A 20175-nucleotide genomic window follows, 5' to 3' on the forward strand; every position below is an offset into this window, starting at 1 on the left:
CTGAGCACATGACATGTGGCTGACCTGGGACAAAGTACTCAGGCTTTCTGATGCAGGTTTCCTCTTCTGGAAAAGCGACTACAAAAAGAGCCTCTCACCTAAGACTGCCGAGGGGCTGGCACAGGGCAGGGCACCGGGGGCGCTGCTGTGAGGCCCATCGAGGGTGGGGGAGGAGAGAAGGGCAAAGGCATGTTCCCTCCGGAGCAGACTGGGCAGGGGGGACTGAAGGGTGAAGGCTGGGGTAAGAGATACCCGCCTTCTTTCACAGCCAAGTCTTAGCCAGAAGCGGCACGGGGGGTGGGTGGGTGGTGGGCTGGGGAGGGCAGTCTCTGAGTTACTGCACGACCTGAATTTCACTAAGTGCAGGGAAGAGCCCATCATGCTCCAGAGGAGCGACCGGGCTCAGGGGAAGGGAAGCTACTGCCTCCATCCAAGAGGAGCGGGCGGGAGAGAGAGGAGAGAAGCCAGGCCGGGTGCCCACCTCCATCCTGGGCGTGACGGAGGGGACTTGCTGCCACCCTCACTCTCTCCCAGCTTCCCGAGGCTCCTAGCAGGCCCTGACCTCTGACCTCCTGCCTCAGGCTTCTCGGTCCACCCTATCTTCTTTGAACTCTGATAGGTGGTCACCAAGGGATAGGGAAATGCTAGGAGGTCACAGGTTAGAGAGTCAAGGCCATTGAGAACTCTGGCTCCTGTGACCCTCATAAGACAGGGCATGGCTGGCCCGGGGCTGCTTCCCCACCCACGTGCCTGGGGTTCATCCTCCCCAGACTAGGGATGGGACAGAGGCCACACAAGCTCTCGGGTGCCACAGAACTCATTCAGGGCACAGAGCTTGGAGGCAGATGGCACTGCACACCTGGGGCAAGCCACTTGTACTGCCGAGCTGGGATCCCCATCTGTGACGTGGGCATGAGCAGAGAACCCTCACAGGCTGCCATGAGGATCCCTGAGGTCAGGCGTGGGTGGCTGTCAGCTCAGCACCTGGTGCAAGTCAGGCCTCAGGAAATGTGGCTGCTCTCACTGTGCCCGTGGGATCTTTGCTGGCTCCCTGGCCCCCTGCACCCCAGTGCACACCCAGCCCCTTGTGCCTCTGCGTCTCCTGGATCCCATGGTCAGAGTGATGCACAATCGGGGTCTGATAGACCGGTACCTCCTGCTCACCTCGTTCAAGCTGGAAATGAGACCCGAGGAAGAACTGGAGAGTCCGAAGCGCTTCTCGATGGTGGTGAGGCTGCTCTTGAAGTAGGAGCTGTACAGGAGCTGGCAGAGCTGCAGGAGGCCTTGGCAGAGCACGAACGCCTGCGGGGACAGCGACAGCCCATGAGGCCTCTGGACAACGAGCTCTGGAGCCCCTAGCCTTCCTGCTGCCGGGCCTGTTTCCTCACCTGTCACCTGGAGCACTTACTTCATAGTCCTGAGGGTGAGATGTCATCACTGCTACACTGTTCCACCCCTTCGGGAAGGAAAGTGTTAGCGGTTCCTCTGTCGCTGCATTGTTTTCACCGGTACCATAAATGGCCCTGTAAAACCACCGGTCATTTTCTGGCAGGGCTGGAAAGTCACCCTGAGGGAAAGGCCTCACTTAGGCCAAGCACCTTGGATCTTCCCTAGTGGCACACAGTGTACAAGCCCCAGGTCACATCTCCCCACTCTCAACGTGTCCTCTGTTCCCGACACACCCTCCAAGGCCCACCTCTAATGCCTCCCATAAGGCACCATGATGTGGCCCCCAAAACACCCGGTTTGAATGGATGTCCCCATTCACATCCTAACCAAGCTTGTTGTCACAGGGGTGTCTGTGACTGTGCTGGATGGGTGATCATGAACTCGAGGAAGGGACCCAGGCCATTTGTCTCTGTCTCTGCATGCCTTGTCCTGTGGGTACTGAGTAAATGTGAGTTCCAGGTTGATGGGGACATACACATCAGCGAGGGCGGGAGAAGGGTTTGATGGTGTCCTTAGTTAGCTCCAGGCTGAGCTCTGGGCCTTCCCAGGTCCTCAGTTGTTGGGCCAGGCCCAAAGAGGCTCCTGGCCAGGAGCCCCACCCCCTCAAACATCCCCTGGAGGGTGCCCTCGTGGGTCATGCTTTTCCTCCAGGGAAGGGTGGGGTGCCGTTACATTCATAGTCTGCCAAAGTTCTTCCCTTAATTGAAGGGCTGGCATCTCAGGAGAGCAACGGGGGCTCCACCTCCATTTCCATTTCCTTCCAAAGCTAAGCCTACCTGCTCCGCAGGGGCCCTTGCTCCAGACCGTGGGGTCTCCCACCTGCAGGGCAGAGCCTTTGCAAGGCCAGCCTGGGGCTTCCAACAGAGCCCAGAACTCCCTGCCTGTCCACATGTCCCTGCTCACAGCCTCCAGATCTGAGGAGGTCACGGCACCCATGAAACCAGACACCTCTTCAAACTGCCAGCTGCGCCTGAGCCCGTGTGGCCACCTCACTCCTCACTGGTGGCAGAAGGAAGCCTGACTGCCCGGAGGCAGAGGCAGCGTTCACCCCTGCCTGCCCAGAGAGCCTCCACTGGGCTTTGTTTCATAAATTGGAATTCTTCTTAATATTTTGTGATAAAGGTATTTTTGAACATGATCTTGTCCCATTCTTTCACAAATGGGGAAACTGAGGTCCAGACTGGGCAGGGGGGACTGAAGGGTGAAGGCTGGGGTAAGAGATACCCGCCTTCTTTCACAGCCGAGTCTTAGCCAGAAGCGGCACGGGGGGTGGGTGGGTGGTGGGCTGGGGAGGGCGGTCTCTGAGTTACTGCACGACCTGAATTTCACTAAGTGCAGGGAAGAGCCCATCATGCTCCAGAGGAGCGACCGGATGGGCACTGCAGCACAGTGCCCTGCATGTATAGGCATTTTGGGGCTTAGGTGCCAGTCACTTGCCATCCTAGAGTGGACCAGGCCTGGGCCGCTCACTCGGTGGGGCAACCTCAGCCAGTCATGCCCCTCGACCCTGGCTTTCCTTGGCTGTGAGACACCTGGGCTACATCGGTGGGTCTTCACTCAGCCTTGATTCAAAACCACATGGATGGAGGTGTCTGAAATACAGAGGTGAGGCCAAGCCCAGATATACTCAGTCAGTCAGTGGGGTGAGGCCCCAAATGTGTTATTTGGGAAAGTCCCACCAGCAGAATCTGGTGGGTGACATGGGTTACAATTACTGGACTAGAGGACATATCCTGGGTCTGGCCCTCTGTGAAGGATTTGAAAAAGAAAAGAAAAGCAATCACATAAATCCCTTAATCTGAAGGAGCTGCCACCATGAGGTGGAAGGACCGGCAAGAGCCATAGCACAGGCTGTGGGGAGCAGCACAGATGGTGATGGGATTTGTCAAAGTTCACTCTCCTTCCACGAACACAGGCCATCAAAGCACCCTGGAGCCCAGATGATTCACTGGTCCAGGCCCAACTCAGGGAAGGGGCAATGTGATTTCAGATGCATTACCAGATTCTACTCCTCTGGCCATTCCCTAGAGACTAATACCCCAAACTCTCTAGACACTTTCTCTGGACACGTACCGGTTCTGCACGTGGGCACAGGCAATCCCATTGGCAGGATGGAGGCACCCAAATCTCAGCTCCTCATCCAGAATTTTCCCCAGAGCTTTGCACTCAGGTCCATCCCACTATCTGCTGGGTGTGTCTACATGGACACTTTCAGAACCCTCAGACTCACTTCCCAGATAGGACTCACCATGTTCCCCCATGAGCCTCTCTTCTTTTTCCTTCATTCCCTATTGCCTCCACTCTGTTTCTGAAGCCAGAAACCGAGAATCCTCCCCTCCTCCTCAACCCCTGGCATTCGCCCCACCACTGGGCCTTGTGGTCTCTTCTTGGCGTCTCCCACCTTTGATCCCTGCCCTCCTCCCCAGAGGTGTGCCCTGGCTCAGGCCCGTACTGTCTCTCCCTGGATTACTGCACCAGCCTCTCCCAGGCCTGCCATCTCCCTCTTCAAGTCTTCTGCCACACCACCCCAGGGAGAGCCTTCTCAGGCACAAGTGTGAGCAGCTCATGCCCGAACTGACATCTCCTATAAGGTAAAAACCAATACCCTAGTGTGATACCAAGGATGCTACAGGTCCTGGAGCCTGCCTGCCTCTGTTCCGTACCCTGCTGGGGCTAATCATGTTTTACAAAGATGGCCATACAAATCTCTCTCGTCCATGTACATCTCTTACATGTGACAATGACACTCCATCGAGAGGTGAGGTGGGGTCTGCGTTCTCTTCCCCCGAATATGGGCCCATATTAGTTTCTTGTTAGTAATGAGGAGAATGAAGCAGAAGTGATGTGATGTGACTGCTGAGGCCAGCTCCTAAAAGCAGATGGAGAATCTTCCTGGCTGTTCCTTTCTTGAGACCCTTAGAACCCCGACATCATACTGTAAGGAAGCCCAGTCTTCTTTTTCATGAGTAGGCCCAGTGTTGGTGTTCAGCCGACCAGCCCAGCTAATGTTTCAGCCCTCAGCCAGCGTCAGCTGCCAGACATGTCACTGAGCAAGTCTTCAGATGATTCTAGTCTCAGGCTGCGATGCCAGGCAGAGCAGAAACACGTTATCTCCAACGAGCCCTACACAGATGACAGATTTGTCAGCAAACTAAATGTGGTCATTGTTTTAAGCACTGAGTTTTGCGTTGCTTTGGTTTGTAGCATTAGATAGCTGCAACACCTGCTGCCACACACCTTGTCATTCAAACACCATCAAGGTCATACCCTGAGAGTCCCCCAGTGCACACGTCTCTGCCTTTGTTCGTAATCTTCCCCTTCTTTGTCCGGATAACTCCTCCTGCCCTTCAGGAGCCCCCTTGCCCAGCACAAGGCTTAGGTGTGTGTCTAGTTCAAGGTCACTTCCAAAACTCCCAGCACCCTGTGCTGGCTTCTGCACAGAGGCCTCTCAAAGGCTGACACACAGCTGGGGGCAAAAGTAGCATCCAGCCGAGGAGTGAAGGCTGGACCAAGGCCAGGCTGGGGCAGTGAGCGTGTGGGAGGGACAGGACCAGGGGCTCCTGCACAGGCTGAGTTGACAGGGCTGTCACTGATGCAGAGTGGAAGAAGAGAGGGACTGTGTTCGCAGCCCGAGGGCTGGGAAGGGGGCAAAGCCATGGGTGGAGATAGAGGCTCAGGGGAGGGAGGACAGTGAGCTCAGTTTTGGAGCAATTAAGTTTCTGAGCATTAAGCTCAGGAAAGACCAGTCTATCTCCATCCAAATTAGTAATGAATTAACAGGAGTGACTAATCACTGTCTCATGAGAGGAAGATGGGGAGGGTGGGAGAGAAAATCTGTCTCAGATCTTTTCCTGAAAGACATGCCTTTAAATATGAAGTCCCCCATTTTCTCCCCCCAGCTACTAGGTAGGAGACTCCAGCCCCTCCTGGCTGGCTCCTTCCACATCCCCACCCCCTCAGAGAGCCACCCTCACTGCCAGCCATTGGCCCCAGCAACACTGTCAGGTCTGGGTGCCTCATGGGGGCCCTGGCAGAAGTGCTGGTATGTATCTGGGCCACTGGTTTCCAGCGGGTATGACAGATGGAGAAGAATCAGATCTGTGGATGCAGAGGAGGAAAGGGCAGGGAGAAAATGCCAGGAAAGGAGAAAGAAATCCATGGGTGGTTCTGGCAAGGCCACTCAGGGTCATAGCCATCTGGCCCCATGTACTGTACTTATGTGGATGGGACCATGGGACCATGGGACCATGACCCAGGCTGCTTGAACTTACCAAGTACCACTACATGGCCAGCATCAGACAAGCAAGAAACACTCGACATGGTGCACATGGAACAGAAACCCACCCTTGAGGAGGACACAGGTTTCAGAGTATATTTGGATGGATTAGTAGGATTAGGAAAGAGTTTGGTAGTTGGATTGCAACCCACCCTCCCTCATCATTTAAGCATTGTAGTGTTATGGTGTTTGACGACTTGGGTTTTGGAGTCAAACAGCCTAGATTCAGATCCTGTCTCTATAAGGAATGGTGTGACCTTTGGCTACCAATTTGATCTCTCTGAGTGGTAGTTTCCCCCAGTAGTAAATGGGAGCTATGAGGCCACCTGAGATGTGAGGATTGCACCAGAGACGTATTTGTAGATATTGGCACCCTCCTGGCCCACAGTGAGAGCCCCTCATAACACAGGGCCATTCAATAGGTTGAAGCTTCCTCCACTTCCTCCTCTTGCCCCTCAAGTAATTTAACTTCTCTATGGCTTTCAATTCTCCGTGGCATGAGAACTCTAGGACAGTTTTCCACAATGTGTTACACAGAACACCACTTGCTTAAGATGCTCCAAGCCAGAAGGATTCCCTGGAGAAAGAAGTTTGGAAAATATTATGTACTACAATCCTCCTTCATGAATATCTGCAGTCATATTAGCATAGTAAAAGTTCTGAGAAGTCTTTCAGTAAAGACCCCCTTAACTTTGCTTAACCCAACTTTCCCCACATTTCTTTTTCTTGAGACAGAGTCTTGCTCTGTCACCCAGGCTAGAGTGCAATGGCATCAGCCTAGATCACAGCAACCTCAAACTCCTGGGCTCAAGCAATTCTTCTGCCTCAGCCTTCCGAGTAGCTGGGATTAAAGTGTGTGCCATGTTGCCCAGATAATTTTTCTATTTTTAGTATAGATGGGATCTTGCTCTTGCTCAGGCTAGTCTTGAACTCCTGGCTTCAAGCAATCCTCCCTCCTTGGCCTCCCAGAGTATTAGGATTACAGGTGTGAGCCACCGTGCCCAGCCTCCCCATACTTTTCTAACTATGGAACCTTAGCACCACTGCCACCATTTTTTTTCATATAACAAATACTAGCATTTTGTACAATGTACTGTAGGGAATGATAATGTGTCTCTTTTAGAAAGCAGCTTATGGTAGAATTTGAATCTTGTGATCTCTTCACAGAAAGGAAAGAAAAGAAAGATGTATTACCTGGGCTGTATTATATTCTTTAAAATAGTATGCCATCATTTTCCATCTCCTCACCTTTTTTTCTTTTTTCTTTTTTCTTTTTTCTTTTTTTTTGGCATTTATTGTTTCCTAAAATTACATCATCCATTTGATTTCTCATTCATTGACATTTCCTCTCACTGGAATATAGACTTCATAGTGGAAAGATGATGTGTGTTTTTTTAGGACAACAAATCTCCAGCACGTGGGTCATAATTGAGGCTCAATCACTGTCAGGTGAACAATGTGTCTTTAAAGTACTCTTTTAAAAAAAAAAAAACTTTAAGAGATAGGGTCTGACTCTGTTGCCCAGGCTAGAGTGCAGAGGCTTGATCAAAGCTTATTGCAATCTCCAACTCCTGGGCCCAAGCCATTCTCCTGTCTCAACCTCCCAAGTAGCTGGGACTTACAGGCATGCACCACCATGCCTGGCTAATTTTTTTATTTTTTGTAGAAATGTGGTATCACAATGTTGCTCAGGTTGGTCTCAAACTCCTAGGCTTAAGCAATTCTCCTGCCTTGGCCTCCCAAGGTGCTGAGATTACAGGTGTGAGCCTCCACGCCTGGCCTCTTTAAAGTACTCTAACTGATAAATCCATGCTCCAGAATATACATCCATCAGAGTAGCCACTCTTCAATGCTGCAGATTCGTTCCAATGATCTGTCCTCAATTATTTATAAATTTCCCCTTCAGCATTGCCTTTAATCAGTCTATGAGCCACACAATTTACAAGGCACAAAACAGCATTCATCACTTCAGCAGACATGGCTTGACTCTAAACCACTTTTAGATATTTCTAAACCCAAACTAAAAAGTTAAAGATTTGCAGCTATGTATGAAGGGACTTTCTAGTGTGGTAGAAATATTCTACATTTTTATTGTGGTGGTATTTATACAGGCATATATGTTTGTCAAAACTCATCAGACATTTAAAGTCTGCATTTTATTATGTGTAAACTAAACCTCAATAAAATTGCCGAAAGAAAAAATTCACTTGAAAGACAATTTGCAACCATGAAGGTATTCAAAATAATGTTCTGAGGCTTTGAAGGGAATTCCACAAACAACTTCCTTTTTTTTTTTTTAATTATGAGCATTGGCAATGTCATTGGAACACATTTGTTTATTCAAGGGGCCTACTTTGAAAGGTTCAAAACCCATATAAATATCTAGGTTAGTGTGTGTGTGCTAATCTAAACATCTAGGTTTACAAGGGGTGTGTGTGTGTATGTGCTACAGTTAATGTGTCACCTGAGGCACATCTTATAGAAGGAAGCTGGCAGAGGAACCCCATGGAGTGGGGGCAACATTCTTGCAGGCGGGGTGGGTGGGAGGCACTCAAACTTCTAAATGTGAAAGCCATGCTCACAGCGAAAGCCATGCTCCCATCTTTCTCCAATCCTAACAAACACAGAGAGGAAGGAAGCAGAGAAACCGGAGTGGCCATGAAGATCTTTCTTCTGACAAAGAGGAAACTTTTAACCACCTGTGCCAAGAGCTAAGCAAGGCTGACAAGCTGTTGAGATGCCAACTGAAGGCACAGAGGGAAGCCCCAGGCCCAAGCCACACTTGAGTGCCGTGAGCAAGACGGCCACAAAGGGGAAGCCATAAGGACAAGGAGGGAAACCCCAGCTCAGGGTGAAGTAGAAGGGGTCAAAGGATAGCCTAGACATGGTTTCTTTTGACCCACATGTTCATGACTGCCTTTTCCAAACTCAACATCAGAACTATGATCTAAGCATTGTTGGATCATAGTGGCATCTAACCACAGTTACAGGGACACTGGGCAGAAGTCCTGAAATGCGATCCCCAGACGGTTACTACCTGTCTGATGTCTAACTCTGCCGTCAACCAGCTCTGACTTTGTCCACAGAAATCCTGGGGAAGGCAATACTCTAGAAGATCCACCTGATCCTTTATGTCTGCTAGAATGTACGTTCTCTGAGGTGATTCAACACACTGAAGGAGCCCAGGAGTGGGGAGAAAAGCACTCGGGAGCAAGAGAAGGGGCTCGACTGAGACACACAGCTGGAGACCCCCCAGTTTGGAACAACTGCTTCTATCCCTGGATAGCAGCCGTCTGCTTTCCCAAACAGAGCTCTGACAGGGCAATCCAAATGGAACAATTCTTCCAAAGGAAGGAAGGAGGCAGAGAGGGTGGGAGGGAGGAAAAGGGAGAAGGAGAAAGGAACAGCACCGGGAAACCTTACTCTCACCCTCACAGGACGTGGGGAGAGCTGAGGGGTGTTCTGAGGGCCACGCTTCCATTCTCTGAAGGAGGGAGGTATTGCTTGTGCCTCCCATCCTCTGATGGTCAAATCTGGCCTCAGAGGACATTCTGTCCCTCCTGTCTTCTCTAGGCTGAGCTGACTGCACCCCAGACAGGTGGGAACACCTCTGAGACTGACACGTCTCTCGGGAAGACCCAGAACTGCACAACCACACTGACAACCCAACTGGACGTGAGCAACACTGGGCTCTGCTTCACAGTCAGCTGGAATTCCACCTATGTAAGTAGAATCTATTTACATTTCTTTTCACTTTTTAATTTTTTCCTTTACTTTCAATCAATGCAATACATGCATATGTTTTTTAAAAAAATCAAGTAGTCTGAAAGGGCTTAGAATGACAAAGTCCAGCCCTGAAGTCAGCTCCAGCCCACTACCGTCCTGCAGGTCAGGGACGACTACCTCCGTCTTTAGTTTTTAGGTTTTCTGTTGATTATACCCACACATCTCAAAATAATATGCTTGATCTGCAATTTCTTGACTCATCACTTCAGGGTGCATGCTATTATGGAAGGGGATTCAGCGCACTTACACTTGCACCTCCCCTTCTCTCTACTCTGCCCAACTTTTAATAGTTCTATTAGTATTTTTATTATTATTAGATCACTTCGCTTTGTGGCAAGTGAGCTGGCAGCCAGAGAAGCAGGGCTTCCTTCCTGGGCACAAATGCTCACACTAGTTATTAGTTCTCTCAATTCATGGAGACAAGGCTGCTTGTGTTTTCCCTGGGGTAAGGGGCTGTTCTGCATTCACCCCTCGGATTCAGCTCCACTTCTCCTTCTGCAGACCATGATTCTAAATCTGTGGCCTCTCCAGGGCTGTGCCAAGCCTGAGGGCGCTCTGCTACTTACTGTAGGCCGCGTGCACGCACTTGAGGGCCTGTCTTCCTACATTCTATTTCATCCATTGACGCTTCCCAGCCATTGTCCATCTGCTGAAATTACTGAAATGCTTCATCCACTCATAGTCTCTCTTCTTTTTTTTCCTGTTATTGGTTTTCATCATTTTTCACTCATTACTTTCATTACAATGGAGGTGTGAGAGAGGAGGGCAGGCAAACGTCTGCTCAGGCTGCCATCCTGAGTTATAAACCCCGACCATTTCGGGTTGCTGGGCCTCACAGACAAATCGTGCTGTCCCCAACTTTCAATGGGAAAAAGCAAGGCTCCAAGGAGTGTATACCTGTCAGTGGACTAAGTTGTCAAGCCTAAAAGTGTAACCAGGTCCTTCCTCTCCCCACTGCGTTCATGTGTCCTGACACCTCATGTATTTGACTAGAGTCTTCCAAAGTGGTCGTGTGTCTCCGACAGAAGCACGTGGCCAGAGAGTGGCGCCGGCTCTGGGTATCTGCCCATCTCCACCTACACGTCTCTTTCTCAGAGTGTCTATTCGCACAGCTCATGCTCAGTCCTGGCTGGCAGTGCACCAGTGGGTAAGATCCGGGAGGTAAGGCTTGGGGTTCAAGAGCCCTAATGCAATGGGGACAAAGATGTGAACTGAACTCAGAAGGGTGAGTCCTGGCTGCTTCCCGATGTCAGAGCCACAGGCATTTAAAGAGGGAGGAGGAGATCTGGGTTGGCTCCTCAGAGGCCCACCTGAGGGCCCTCAGAGCTGGAGGAGAGAGTGGGCTCCTTCCCTCTGTCCCCTCAGAAGAAGGAGGAAGCTAAGCCAAGAAGCAGATGCCTCCTGCCATGGAAGGCTTCCTCCAGCCCTTGGCCTGCCTACCCCTCCTATACCTTCTGCAGGGTGCGGCTTTGGATCCAAACCATGGCCCCGTGCCCCAAAGGGGAATGTCTCTTTCAAGAACTGATTCAGGAAATCAAATATGTCCCCATGCAGGAAGAATGCCTGCACAAGATAAAGCACAGAGATCCAAAATAGCCAGACTAGGGTCAGAGTTGGTGGTATTCACAGCAGCAATGATAAAAGGTACCTTTAGTATTATTAGTATTATTATGAACTAGAAGAAGCCTTTGAAGTCCAAGGTGGACTCTTTTCCCACCTTTCACACCGCCTGGGGGACCCCAGTCAAGGCATCTCTCTGAGCCAAGTCCTGACTGAATCAGACTTGACCAGGGTTTTTCAACCACTTTTCAGCTTAGTACGTGCAGCTTAGATAAAAATCTCACTTGAAGGCCACCATACAATTAAAATGCATACTGGAAGTCCCATGCTGCATGATTTTGTGGTGTTTGTTGTTATTTTGTATAGTATTATTATGAGCCAAAAAAAAAAAAAAAAGGCCTTTGATATGACAGGATCCTACGGGCCCTTGAATGTACAAAGATCAGAACCATCCAGAAAAAAACGTGCAGACTTCCATTGCAACGCCCTTGTTTGAAGGAAGATAGGGCACAAAAAAAGGAGGTGGACAAACTTTCTAGCTCCTAATAACACCAGCAGCGCTAACCTGCCTTGTGTTGTCCTTGTTCTGTGTTGTTCATTTCCTTCCCAGCGGCACCCTGTCAGAAGCTCCGCAGTGGGGTGGAGAGGGCCTGGGCTGGCTGCATGGAAGACCCTGCAAGAGCGAAGGGTGAGGGATTGCCCAAGGGCAGGGGGGATGGAACCTAAGCATGTGAGACCAGGGGAACTTGCCAGATCAGCGAGAGGCGAGAGGCGTGGTGCTCAAGGTTTCCCAGAAAATAAACACTTCGAAATTATCACTGACATTTCTACAAATAAGTATCCAAATTCTTCAGAAATTCCAAAATTATCTCTTGTGTTAAGGCAGAAATGTTTTCCTTCATGAAGAACAAGTGCTACCCTGTCTTTTGGGGAAGTTGGCAAGAGAATAATTTGTTAGGTTGAAATAAGGCACCATTGGAGAATCTGCTTTGAATCCCTTTATGGCAAGAAAATGATATTTGGACATGCACCATATTAACATGGAAACTTCGCTGTTTGATATTTTTCCTATTCTTTGTTCTAATAATAAGATGGATGTCAATATTTTTTCTCACATCCTGGAAGGGTTTGAAGATTAAGCCCTTCCCTTCCTGACTTCAAGGAAAGGGAAGCTAGTTTTTCCAAGCAAGAAAGTAGGGATTGGGGACATGGTATCAGAAGAGCCTAGGACCTTAGGAGCTGACCCCAGGGAAATCGGCCAGGAAGGGAGGGACCCCACGGTGCAAGAGGGCTAGGTGGTGGCCGCAGGGAAGCACGGAGTGGGAAGCATTTTTTTCCTTCACATCTTCTTGGTTATTTATTTACTTACTTGACCCCTCACTTGTCAGTCTTGGTTGCTTTGGACCTTCTGCATCTGGCTATCTGGCACATGATAAATGTTCAATACATACTTGCTGAGCAAAGTCAATCCTCATACAAGCCCTGAGAGGTACATGTGATTCCTTTTGTTTATAGATGAGGAAACTGAGGCTCAAGGGAGCTTACAAAATTGTCTCATGTCACACAGTTGGTAAAAAGTGGCAGCCAGCGGATGCTGAGTCACACCATCCTTTGCCCCACTACGCTGCCCAGTCCTGTGTGAGTCCAGGGGAGGGAAGGACCAGCGAAACTGTTCTCACCAGGACGGCCAGTTTCCTAACTGCTGAGTGCAGTGGGCTCTCCAGCACTCGCTTCCCCAAGGGCTTCGGGGTTCCCCCTTGCCATTTGTGATGTCACGTGCCATCTCCGTGTTCTCCCTCTGACTGGTCCTTCTCAGAAATCCTCATGGGAGGCCTCTTCCGTCTCCCCATCTGACATTGACGGTGTCTGGGCTCTGTCCTTTTTCTCTCTACGCGCTCCCCTGGGTGTCCCACTCATCCACCCTCAGGGGCTGTAGACCGAAGTCTCCCCACTTGACCCCAGGACTTATATCAAACTGACTCCCACACACTTCAACTCCAACTCCCGGCCTGTCCCCCAAATCCACGCCGCAGCATTACTGTTACCCCACACCACTTCCCCTCCACTCCAGCCCTTGCCTCCAGACCAGTCTTGCATCTACTCTGTGTTTTCCACCTCCTCTGCCACCCTCCAGTCTGGGTCACCCATTGGCTCCCGCCCGGTTCACTATCACAAGTTCCTACCTGGCTCCTACGCTCACTTGTGTCTTCTTCGATGTGTTCTTTAACTAAGAACCAGAGTAATCTTTTAAGAAACTTTATTGACATAAAACATTCATGTAGAAAATATACAAATCATGACTATAGCTTAAAAAAAAATGTGCCAAGCTGGGTACTCCTGAGGGGCCAGTCTCCAGATCAAGAGGTAGATCATTACCAGCTTCCCAGAAGCCTCCCCCCAGCACCTCTCAGTCACCCCCCAACTCCACCTCCAGAGCAATGAGTCCTCCTGGCTTCTAACAGCACAGATTAGTGGGCCTGTTTTTGTATTTTATAGAAATAGAGTCATTCAGCATATATCAGCATGATCTTCCAAAAATGGAGATGAGAGCCTGTTGAGATCCTATAAAAAACCCTCCAATGCATCCCCACCACCTCAGATTAAAATGCAAGCAAAGTGTCCCAGCCTAGAGGGCTCTCCTTACACCAGCCCCATCCACCCTCCACTCTTGCTGAGCTTTCCACCGCAATGGTGGCTTGGGTACCAAGCTAACTACATTATTGTTGGGTAGTAGGCAGCTGAAATTTGTAGCTGAAATCACTTCAGGTGATGAGCTTTGGGGGGTGGGGGCCATTTTCTGCCTGGGGGCTCTTCATTCCCACCCCCCCCATTAGCTTCTACTCCTCTCTTTCTGGTGGCAAAGAATGTCCCTCCTGTTACACATTCTCTTTTGTTCCTTGGAAGCATTGAGCCCAGGTTGTAATTACAACCACCACGAGTGTTTTGGGCCCTGAAGCAATCCTGGCACTCAGCGCACACCTGTCACCAGCAAGACAGAAGAGGGAAATGACCAGAGAGAGAGCAGGGTGTTTGTTTGTATAAGGAAGAAGCACTCTTCTCTGTAAATAATCACGGATGAACAAATCAAAGGGAAAGAACAAATGTCAGTGAATGACCCCACTGATAACCTAGGCATTCCTAAGCAATAAGTACGAGGTATAGAGTTATCAAACTGGGCTGTAAATTTGTTGTAGAAACAGATATTTTCCTTCTATTGTATGTGTTTACCTCTCACAAAGGTTCTGGAGCCATGGTAAGTTACTTAGCAAACCCCACAGATTCTTTCACTTTCTTCAGAATCATGTGCAGGGCTAGCTCCATATCAGAACTCCCAACAAAATCATCTCCGTTTGGAGAATTGAAATCTTGGACCCACTTTTGGCTCTTGGTCCTGCCAGGTATTTCTGTAGTGGACAAGAGACTGGAGAATGACTCCTGAGCAGTGGGGAAGGGAGGGCGTTGGGCTGTTGTCCCTGGGCCAGCTCCGTGAGGAGCCCTAGGAGGTTTCACCAAGAACAGGTCAGTGTGCTGGGAGGACAGGGAAGGAGCCCTTACCCAGGGAAACTGCTGTCCCAGGGCAGCCTGGGCCCACCCGCCACCTGCAGCAGCTCCAAGACGAATGCCTGACAAGCCACAACACACCTAGCCTGCTCAAAGCCATAGTGGAGGTCTCAGAACAAAGCTTCAAGAGTCTATGAGGGAACCCAAAACAGCAGATACTTAAAGCAGGTGAGCAGGCTGCCCACCCCGCAAGAACAGAAGTGCACGGGCACCTGCTGGCCCTCCCCAGCCAGGGTGCTGGGCCCTGCTCCGGGTCAGCAGGTCCCTCTCACTCTCCTGAGGCTACAGCATTCCAGTTTCCCACACAAATGCAGGATGGGCTGGCTCTGCCTCCACCTGCACTGTGCAGATGTGGGGCCTCCCCTGCAACAACCTGCTGCTGGCAGACACACTTTCCCGAATGGGACCATTCCCACACCCTGTCCTGGTCACCCTGGCATTCCCCTGCCTGCCAAGAGACCCAGGATTCACGAGCATGGGCTGTCTTCCAAGACCCCTTGACTCCAAAAGTGATAAGCAGACCCCTAAAAACTGGGCCCCTAGAGAGCAGGTCCTTGGCAGCCAGGATGAGATGTTAAGGGGAAAGGAAAGACCCAGTGTTCAACCGAACAGATTGCCCCTGCATAAGAACATCGCCCCACTTCTGCAGTCATTCCTCCCCCTGTTATCCAATGGCAGGTAGAAGATGACAGTGGAAAAGGCTCTTTGCCCAACATTCAAATCTCTATCCCATCAGAACCTCAAGAGAAAGAAACGTCCTCCCTAATCGCCAAGCTATGAGCATGATTCCAGATTCCACCGCTTGCCCTCCTGCAGATCACAGGAGGGTCATGTAACCTGGTGGTCTTGGTTGCCCACTGATCAACAAAAAAGTGCCAAAGACGAGGTGGGCAGGACCACATCGCCTGGGGATGACTCTGGGCAGGGAAGCGGGGATGTCTGTGCCCCCACATGCCAAGGGCCTCCACCTCCCTCCCTACAGTGCCCGCTGGCCTCCAGCCCCACAGGTGGCCCCCCACCACTCTGCTGTGACCCCAGGGCTGGTCTCACACCTCTCTCCACCCTGTTGTCTCTGCCTATGGAACTCACAGCAAGATGCCGAGGATATTCTCTGCGCCCAGCCTCCTTGCTGTGTACCAAGGGGTGAATGAAGTCTCCAAAAAAGAGAAGAGGGAGTTCTAACCCCTGGTACATGTGAATGTGATATTGTTTGGAAATAGGGTCTTTGCAGATGTAATCAAGTTGAGACCATACTGAAACAGGGTGGACTCTAATTCATTGACTGGCATCCTTATAAAAAGAGGAAATTTGGACACAGGGACAACCAAGGTCAATGGAAGAACACCATTTGACAATGGAGGCAGAAATGCAGTGATGCATCTACAAGCCAAGGAAAGCCAGTGATTTTCGACAACCGCTAGAAAGGAGAGAGGCATGGAAGGGGTTCTCCCTCAGAGCCCTCAGAAGGAACCAACACTGCCAACTCCTGATTTTGGACTGCTCATTCCCAGGCTCTCCTGTCCACGCTGGCCTTTCACCTGCACCCGGAGGGTCCTGACTGCTCATACTTCACGAGCACTTCCCTCGGAGACACAGACTCCCCTCCGTGGGCGGCACAGCCACAGGAAGCCCACGTACACCGGACGGGCCTTCCTTTCCCCCCATTAAGTCAAGCCTCTGCCTCTCCTTCCTTTCAAAGCTGCCACACGGAATGGCGCCCTGCCTTCCCACTCATGGCAAATCCTCACGAGCCTTGGGGTCAGTCCACAAGGCACTTCTCCACAGGCCAGAGAATGTCCACCCACCAATTTGCCTAGACCTTATAAAGGACAAGGCTCCAGACTGAGATGCTTTTCCAGACTTTTCCTCCTCCGGACTTACTCTAAACCTGTGCCCCCAGTGTACATCCCAGTAAGAGCCCTCCTCCCCCTGCAGGCAGGCTTGGGGAGGCAGCCCCAGCCCCTGCCACACTGATGCTGTGCCCACCCCTTCAGTGCATCCCTCTGTGTCTGTATTGCTGCACCTCGCTCCTCCTGCCTGCTGTCCCTCTGCCCAGAGCTCCCTCTGGCCCCTCCCCGGCCTCCCCGCCTGCCTGACTCTGCATATCACCCCCCCTCCCCGAGGAAGCCTTTCCTTTCCCTTCCCTCGTCACTCCCCTGCTCCCACAGGCAGCTGCAGGCCTCTCTGTCTAATGCCATCACACCTGCGATTCCAGGGCAGGCAAGGCTTATATGGGGACACACCCCTGAAGATCTTGCTTAGTTCAAAAGACGCTGCCTGAGACTTGCCCTGAACTGGATGCTGGGTCTCCCTCTGACAGCTGAGATGGCGCCTGTCTCTGGCAACAGTACAGACACAGTGCACAACCCCCTTGGCCTGCCAGCCTGGACAGACTTCATCAGATTTATCAGTGTGTATGGGGGTGGGGTGGGGTGGGGGTATTATTGCTAATTTTGTCCAGAAAGAACATTTGAAATAATATGATAAGTGAATATTTATTGAATATCATTCTGGACCAAACACATTCAGGGGAGACCAAGGGCCAAGCAGGGCTCGACCCCCGGTGGGCGCATTTGTGGATAAGGTGAGGCACATGCACACAATAGAGCAGCTGCTCTCAAGGTGACACTACCCAGAGCAGCCACAGAGTGACGGTGCCAGAAGGGTTCAGAATGCGGGAGGGGGAAGAAGAGGGAGAGGTCCTTGCACAAGTGAGGCTGGAGCTGGGGTTTTGAGAATGGGGGAAGAGGAGAAGAGAGGTCCTCCCAGGCCTAGGGGACGATCCACTTAGTCTGAGAGAGCTCTGGGCAGGAGAGAGGAGGAAACTAAGTCAAGAGACGACTGGTGCCCAAGAGGAGCCACAGAAGTTTACTGTCATCTGGCCATCACTGAAGACTTCTGAGCAGGACAACACAGTCAAACACTTTAAAAGGTTAACCTGTACCAGGCTAGAGGTGAGGAGGCCATGTAAGGTCTTGGGACAAGGCAGAATAGACGCCAGTCGGGTGGCGGCAGAGACCAGGGACCTCAACGGGAGAGATGCTCGGGGGAGGCAATGGGCTGGTGACTAAGGGGACTCGGGGGATGGCAAGTGGGCACCTGCAGACCAGGGGACGGGAAAGGTGACAATCAGGGAAGCAAGGAGCTCAAAAGGCAAGGGGAGCCGGGCAAGTGTGGGCAGGTGGATTGAGTCGGTGGGCAGATGGATTGGGCTGGGGAGACCCATGGAGACGTCCAGGGAGGCACGGGGCCTGGGGGGGCAAAGGCAGGGGTGCGGTAGGGGACACAGGGCTGACGTCCATCCAGAGAGAGGAGCCCCCTGCGGAGAGAGGGCAGGAGGTGGGAGCTGGGTGGGGGGGTGACAGCAATGGAGACAAGGTCAGTGGGAGGCATGGGGGGTGAAGCTGGCACCTCCTGGGCATGGAGGGCAAAAAGGCCAGTTCTCTTCAGCCTTGTAAATAGCTGGTGACAACTTGAGTCACATACCTGGGGAAGGAGGTGCAGGGGGCTGACTGGTGATGGCATTAGGAATGGATCCCTGGGTCTTAGCCTACTCAGCAGGTGGCTCTAGGGAAAGACAGTCTCACTTCTGCCAATAGTCAACCTCACACTCTGAAAAAAAGATAAGGACCCCTTTGGGTCATATGGGATCCAAGGACCAATCCCCAAATTAGCATAGCAATCCAGTAGCTACATTTGGGGCTCTGACATGAATCCCCTTGGGCTTTATGCAATGTTGGAGCTCCCTGAGCAGACTGCAGCTGGTGAGATACGTCTTGTCCCGTTATCTCTGCCACCTTGCGCCCCTTCTCCCTGAGGCCAGAGCCCCAGGCCCGGTTAGACTCCACACAGCTGCACGTTCCAGTAGTGAGATGGAGGGTGTAGCTCAAATCGGGCCCCACGGATACCTCCTAACAGAGCTGCACTGCTAAATTAGCAAGAGAATCAGGAGGACAGAGTCTCCATGGCTTGACCTATGCTGGAGCACACCTGAACTCTGACGACTGAGAGATCAAGGATCTGGAGCCTGACAGGGCTGTTTGGTTTCTAACAACATGTATGATTTGGTTGCATCTTTTGTCTAGTCATTACATGGGGAGGAGTCTGCCCACCTGGCCCCCACCCTGCCCCTCTCCTGGGGTGGGCAGCTTTATCACTGGAGGCTGCATCAGGAGGGCAGGGGGATGGGCTGGCTGCTTGGTCTTCTGTGGTCACCTCTGGCCAGCACACGGCCTGGCCACCTGTTTGCCCCAGGAGCCTCTGTTCCTGCTCTTCTCTCTCCATCCTTTCAACTGACTCTCAGATTTTTCCAGACAGAGGGCTGCCTACTCCGTGGCCTCACCACCCTGACTTTCCTAGGTGTCTCCCAAGGGTCTCCTTCCTCCCTGCCCCCTTGGCCTGCCTCGCTCTTCCCCCACGCTGCAGGTCAGCAAGGAGGGGGGGAGGGAAAGAGCCGCAGGGTCTGGGTAAGGAAAGCAGGGAGACAAGACAGGGGCTTCAGTCAATACCACAGAAAAGCTTCCTCAGGTCCCAGGCTGACGTGAGAGGAAGAGAAACATGCAGAGGTCAAGGCAGGAGGTCAGGAAAGGCATGCTTGCTTCCTTCCCATCAGAAAGCCACGTTTAGATGATAGCGACCAGAACATCCTTCCTGGCTCCCACGCCCTCCTGCCCTCCTGCCCCTCCACCGCCATGACCCCAGGGGGCAACAATGGGGTGGACCACACTGATCACCACCCCTGCTGGGAGGGCTCATCGGAGCATCCAGGTCTTCTCTGCACTGTGAAATGTCCGGCTAAGGTGTGGGAAATATAGGCAAGAAAGAAACACAAGCCGATTTCTCAAATTCCCTGTTTACCTACAGTATTTAACTTGAAGCTATAAATATAATTAATTAGAACACTCCTGACCTCAGCCTCCCAGAACACTTGCAATTTCCAAACTATTGGGGGGAAAAAGAGACTGAAATGGAACTCAGCCTGGCACAGAAAACCTGTGTGCCCGGCACCCCTGGAGATTCTCTGAATTCCCGTGTGTGGCGGCCCAGAAGGCTCTGCCCTCAGCACCCTCCTGGCTCTCCTGTCTCCTGGCCCAGAGGCAGGTCTCAGGGCCTGAGGTTCACAGTCCTAGGCTTTTGCCCCAGGTCATAGCAGGAAGCTCTGGGAGGTCTCCCCTGGCCAATCTAGGGTTCCCCCAAAGTCCCTTCCATCAATTATGGTACCTATATTAGAAGCTCACGCTCCCCACAACCATTTGAGTTGAATGCCAGTTACTTCTTGCCAGACACTTGCACAAATGCCTTGGCCATAAAGATATCACAGCTGCCTCAGTGGCCTCTGCATGTGAATCGGTGCCCCAAGCTGTGCTCGCTTCAGGGCAGAAGTTCTCCAACTTTAGGGGACGCCAGAATTGCCTGGAGGGCTTGTTGAAACAGCTGGCTGGGCCTCACCTCCAGTTTTCCCTTCAGCAGGTCTGGGATGGGGCACAAGAATTTGCATCTATCACAAGCCCCCGTGGGATGCCAATATTGCTGGTCCAGGGACC

General features: G+C 51.6%; 1 protein-coding gene across 2 annotated transcripts in view; it reads right to left on the minus strand.

Moving 5' to 3' along the window:
• SLCO2A1 (solute carrier organic anion transporter family member 2A1) overlaps window positions 1-20175 on the minus strand; it is a 79627-nt gene that overhangs the window by 40885 nt on the left and 18567 nt on the right. For both annotated transcript variants that reach the window (XM_045538986.1, XM_045538994.1), the window contains exon 2: window positions 1165-1302. In XM_045538986.1, coding sequence (XP_045394942.1) covers window positions 1165-1302 — 138 coding nt within the window. The remainder of the gene's footprint in view (window positions 1-1164; window positions 1303-20175) is intronic.

Source organism: Lemur catta, chromosome 1 (assembly GCF_020740605.2).
Source record: "Lemur catta isolate mLemCat1 chromosome 1, mLemCat1.pri, whole genome shotgun sequence".
NCBI classification, from domain to species: Eukaryota; Metazoa; Chordata; class Mammalia; order Primates; family Lemuridae; genus Lemur; species Lemur catta.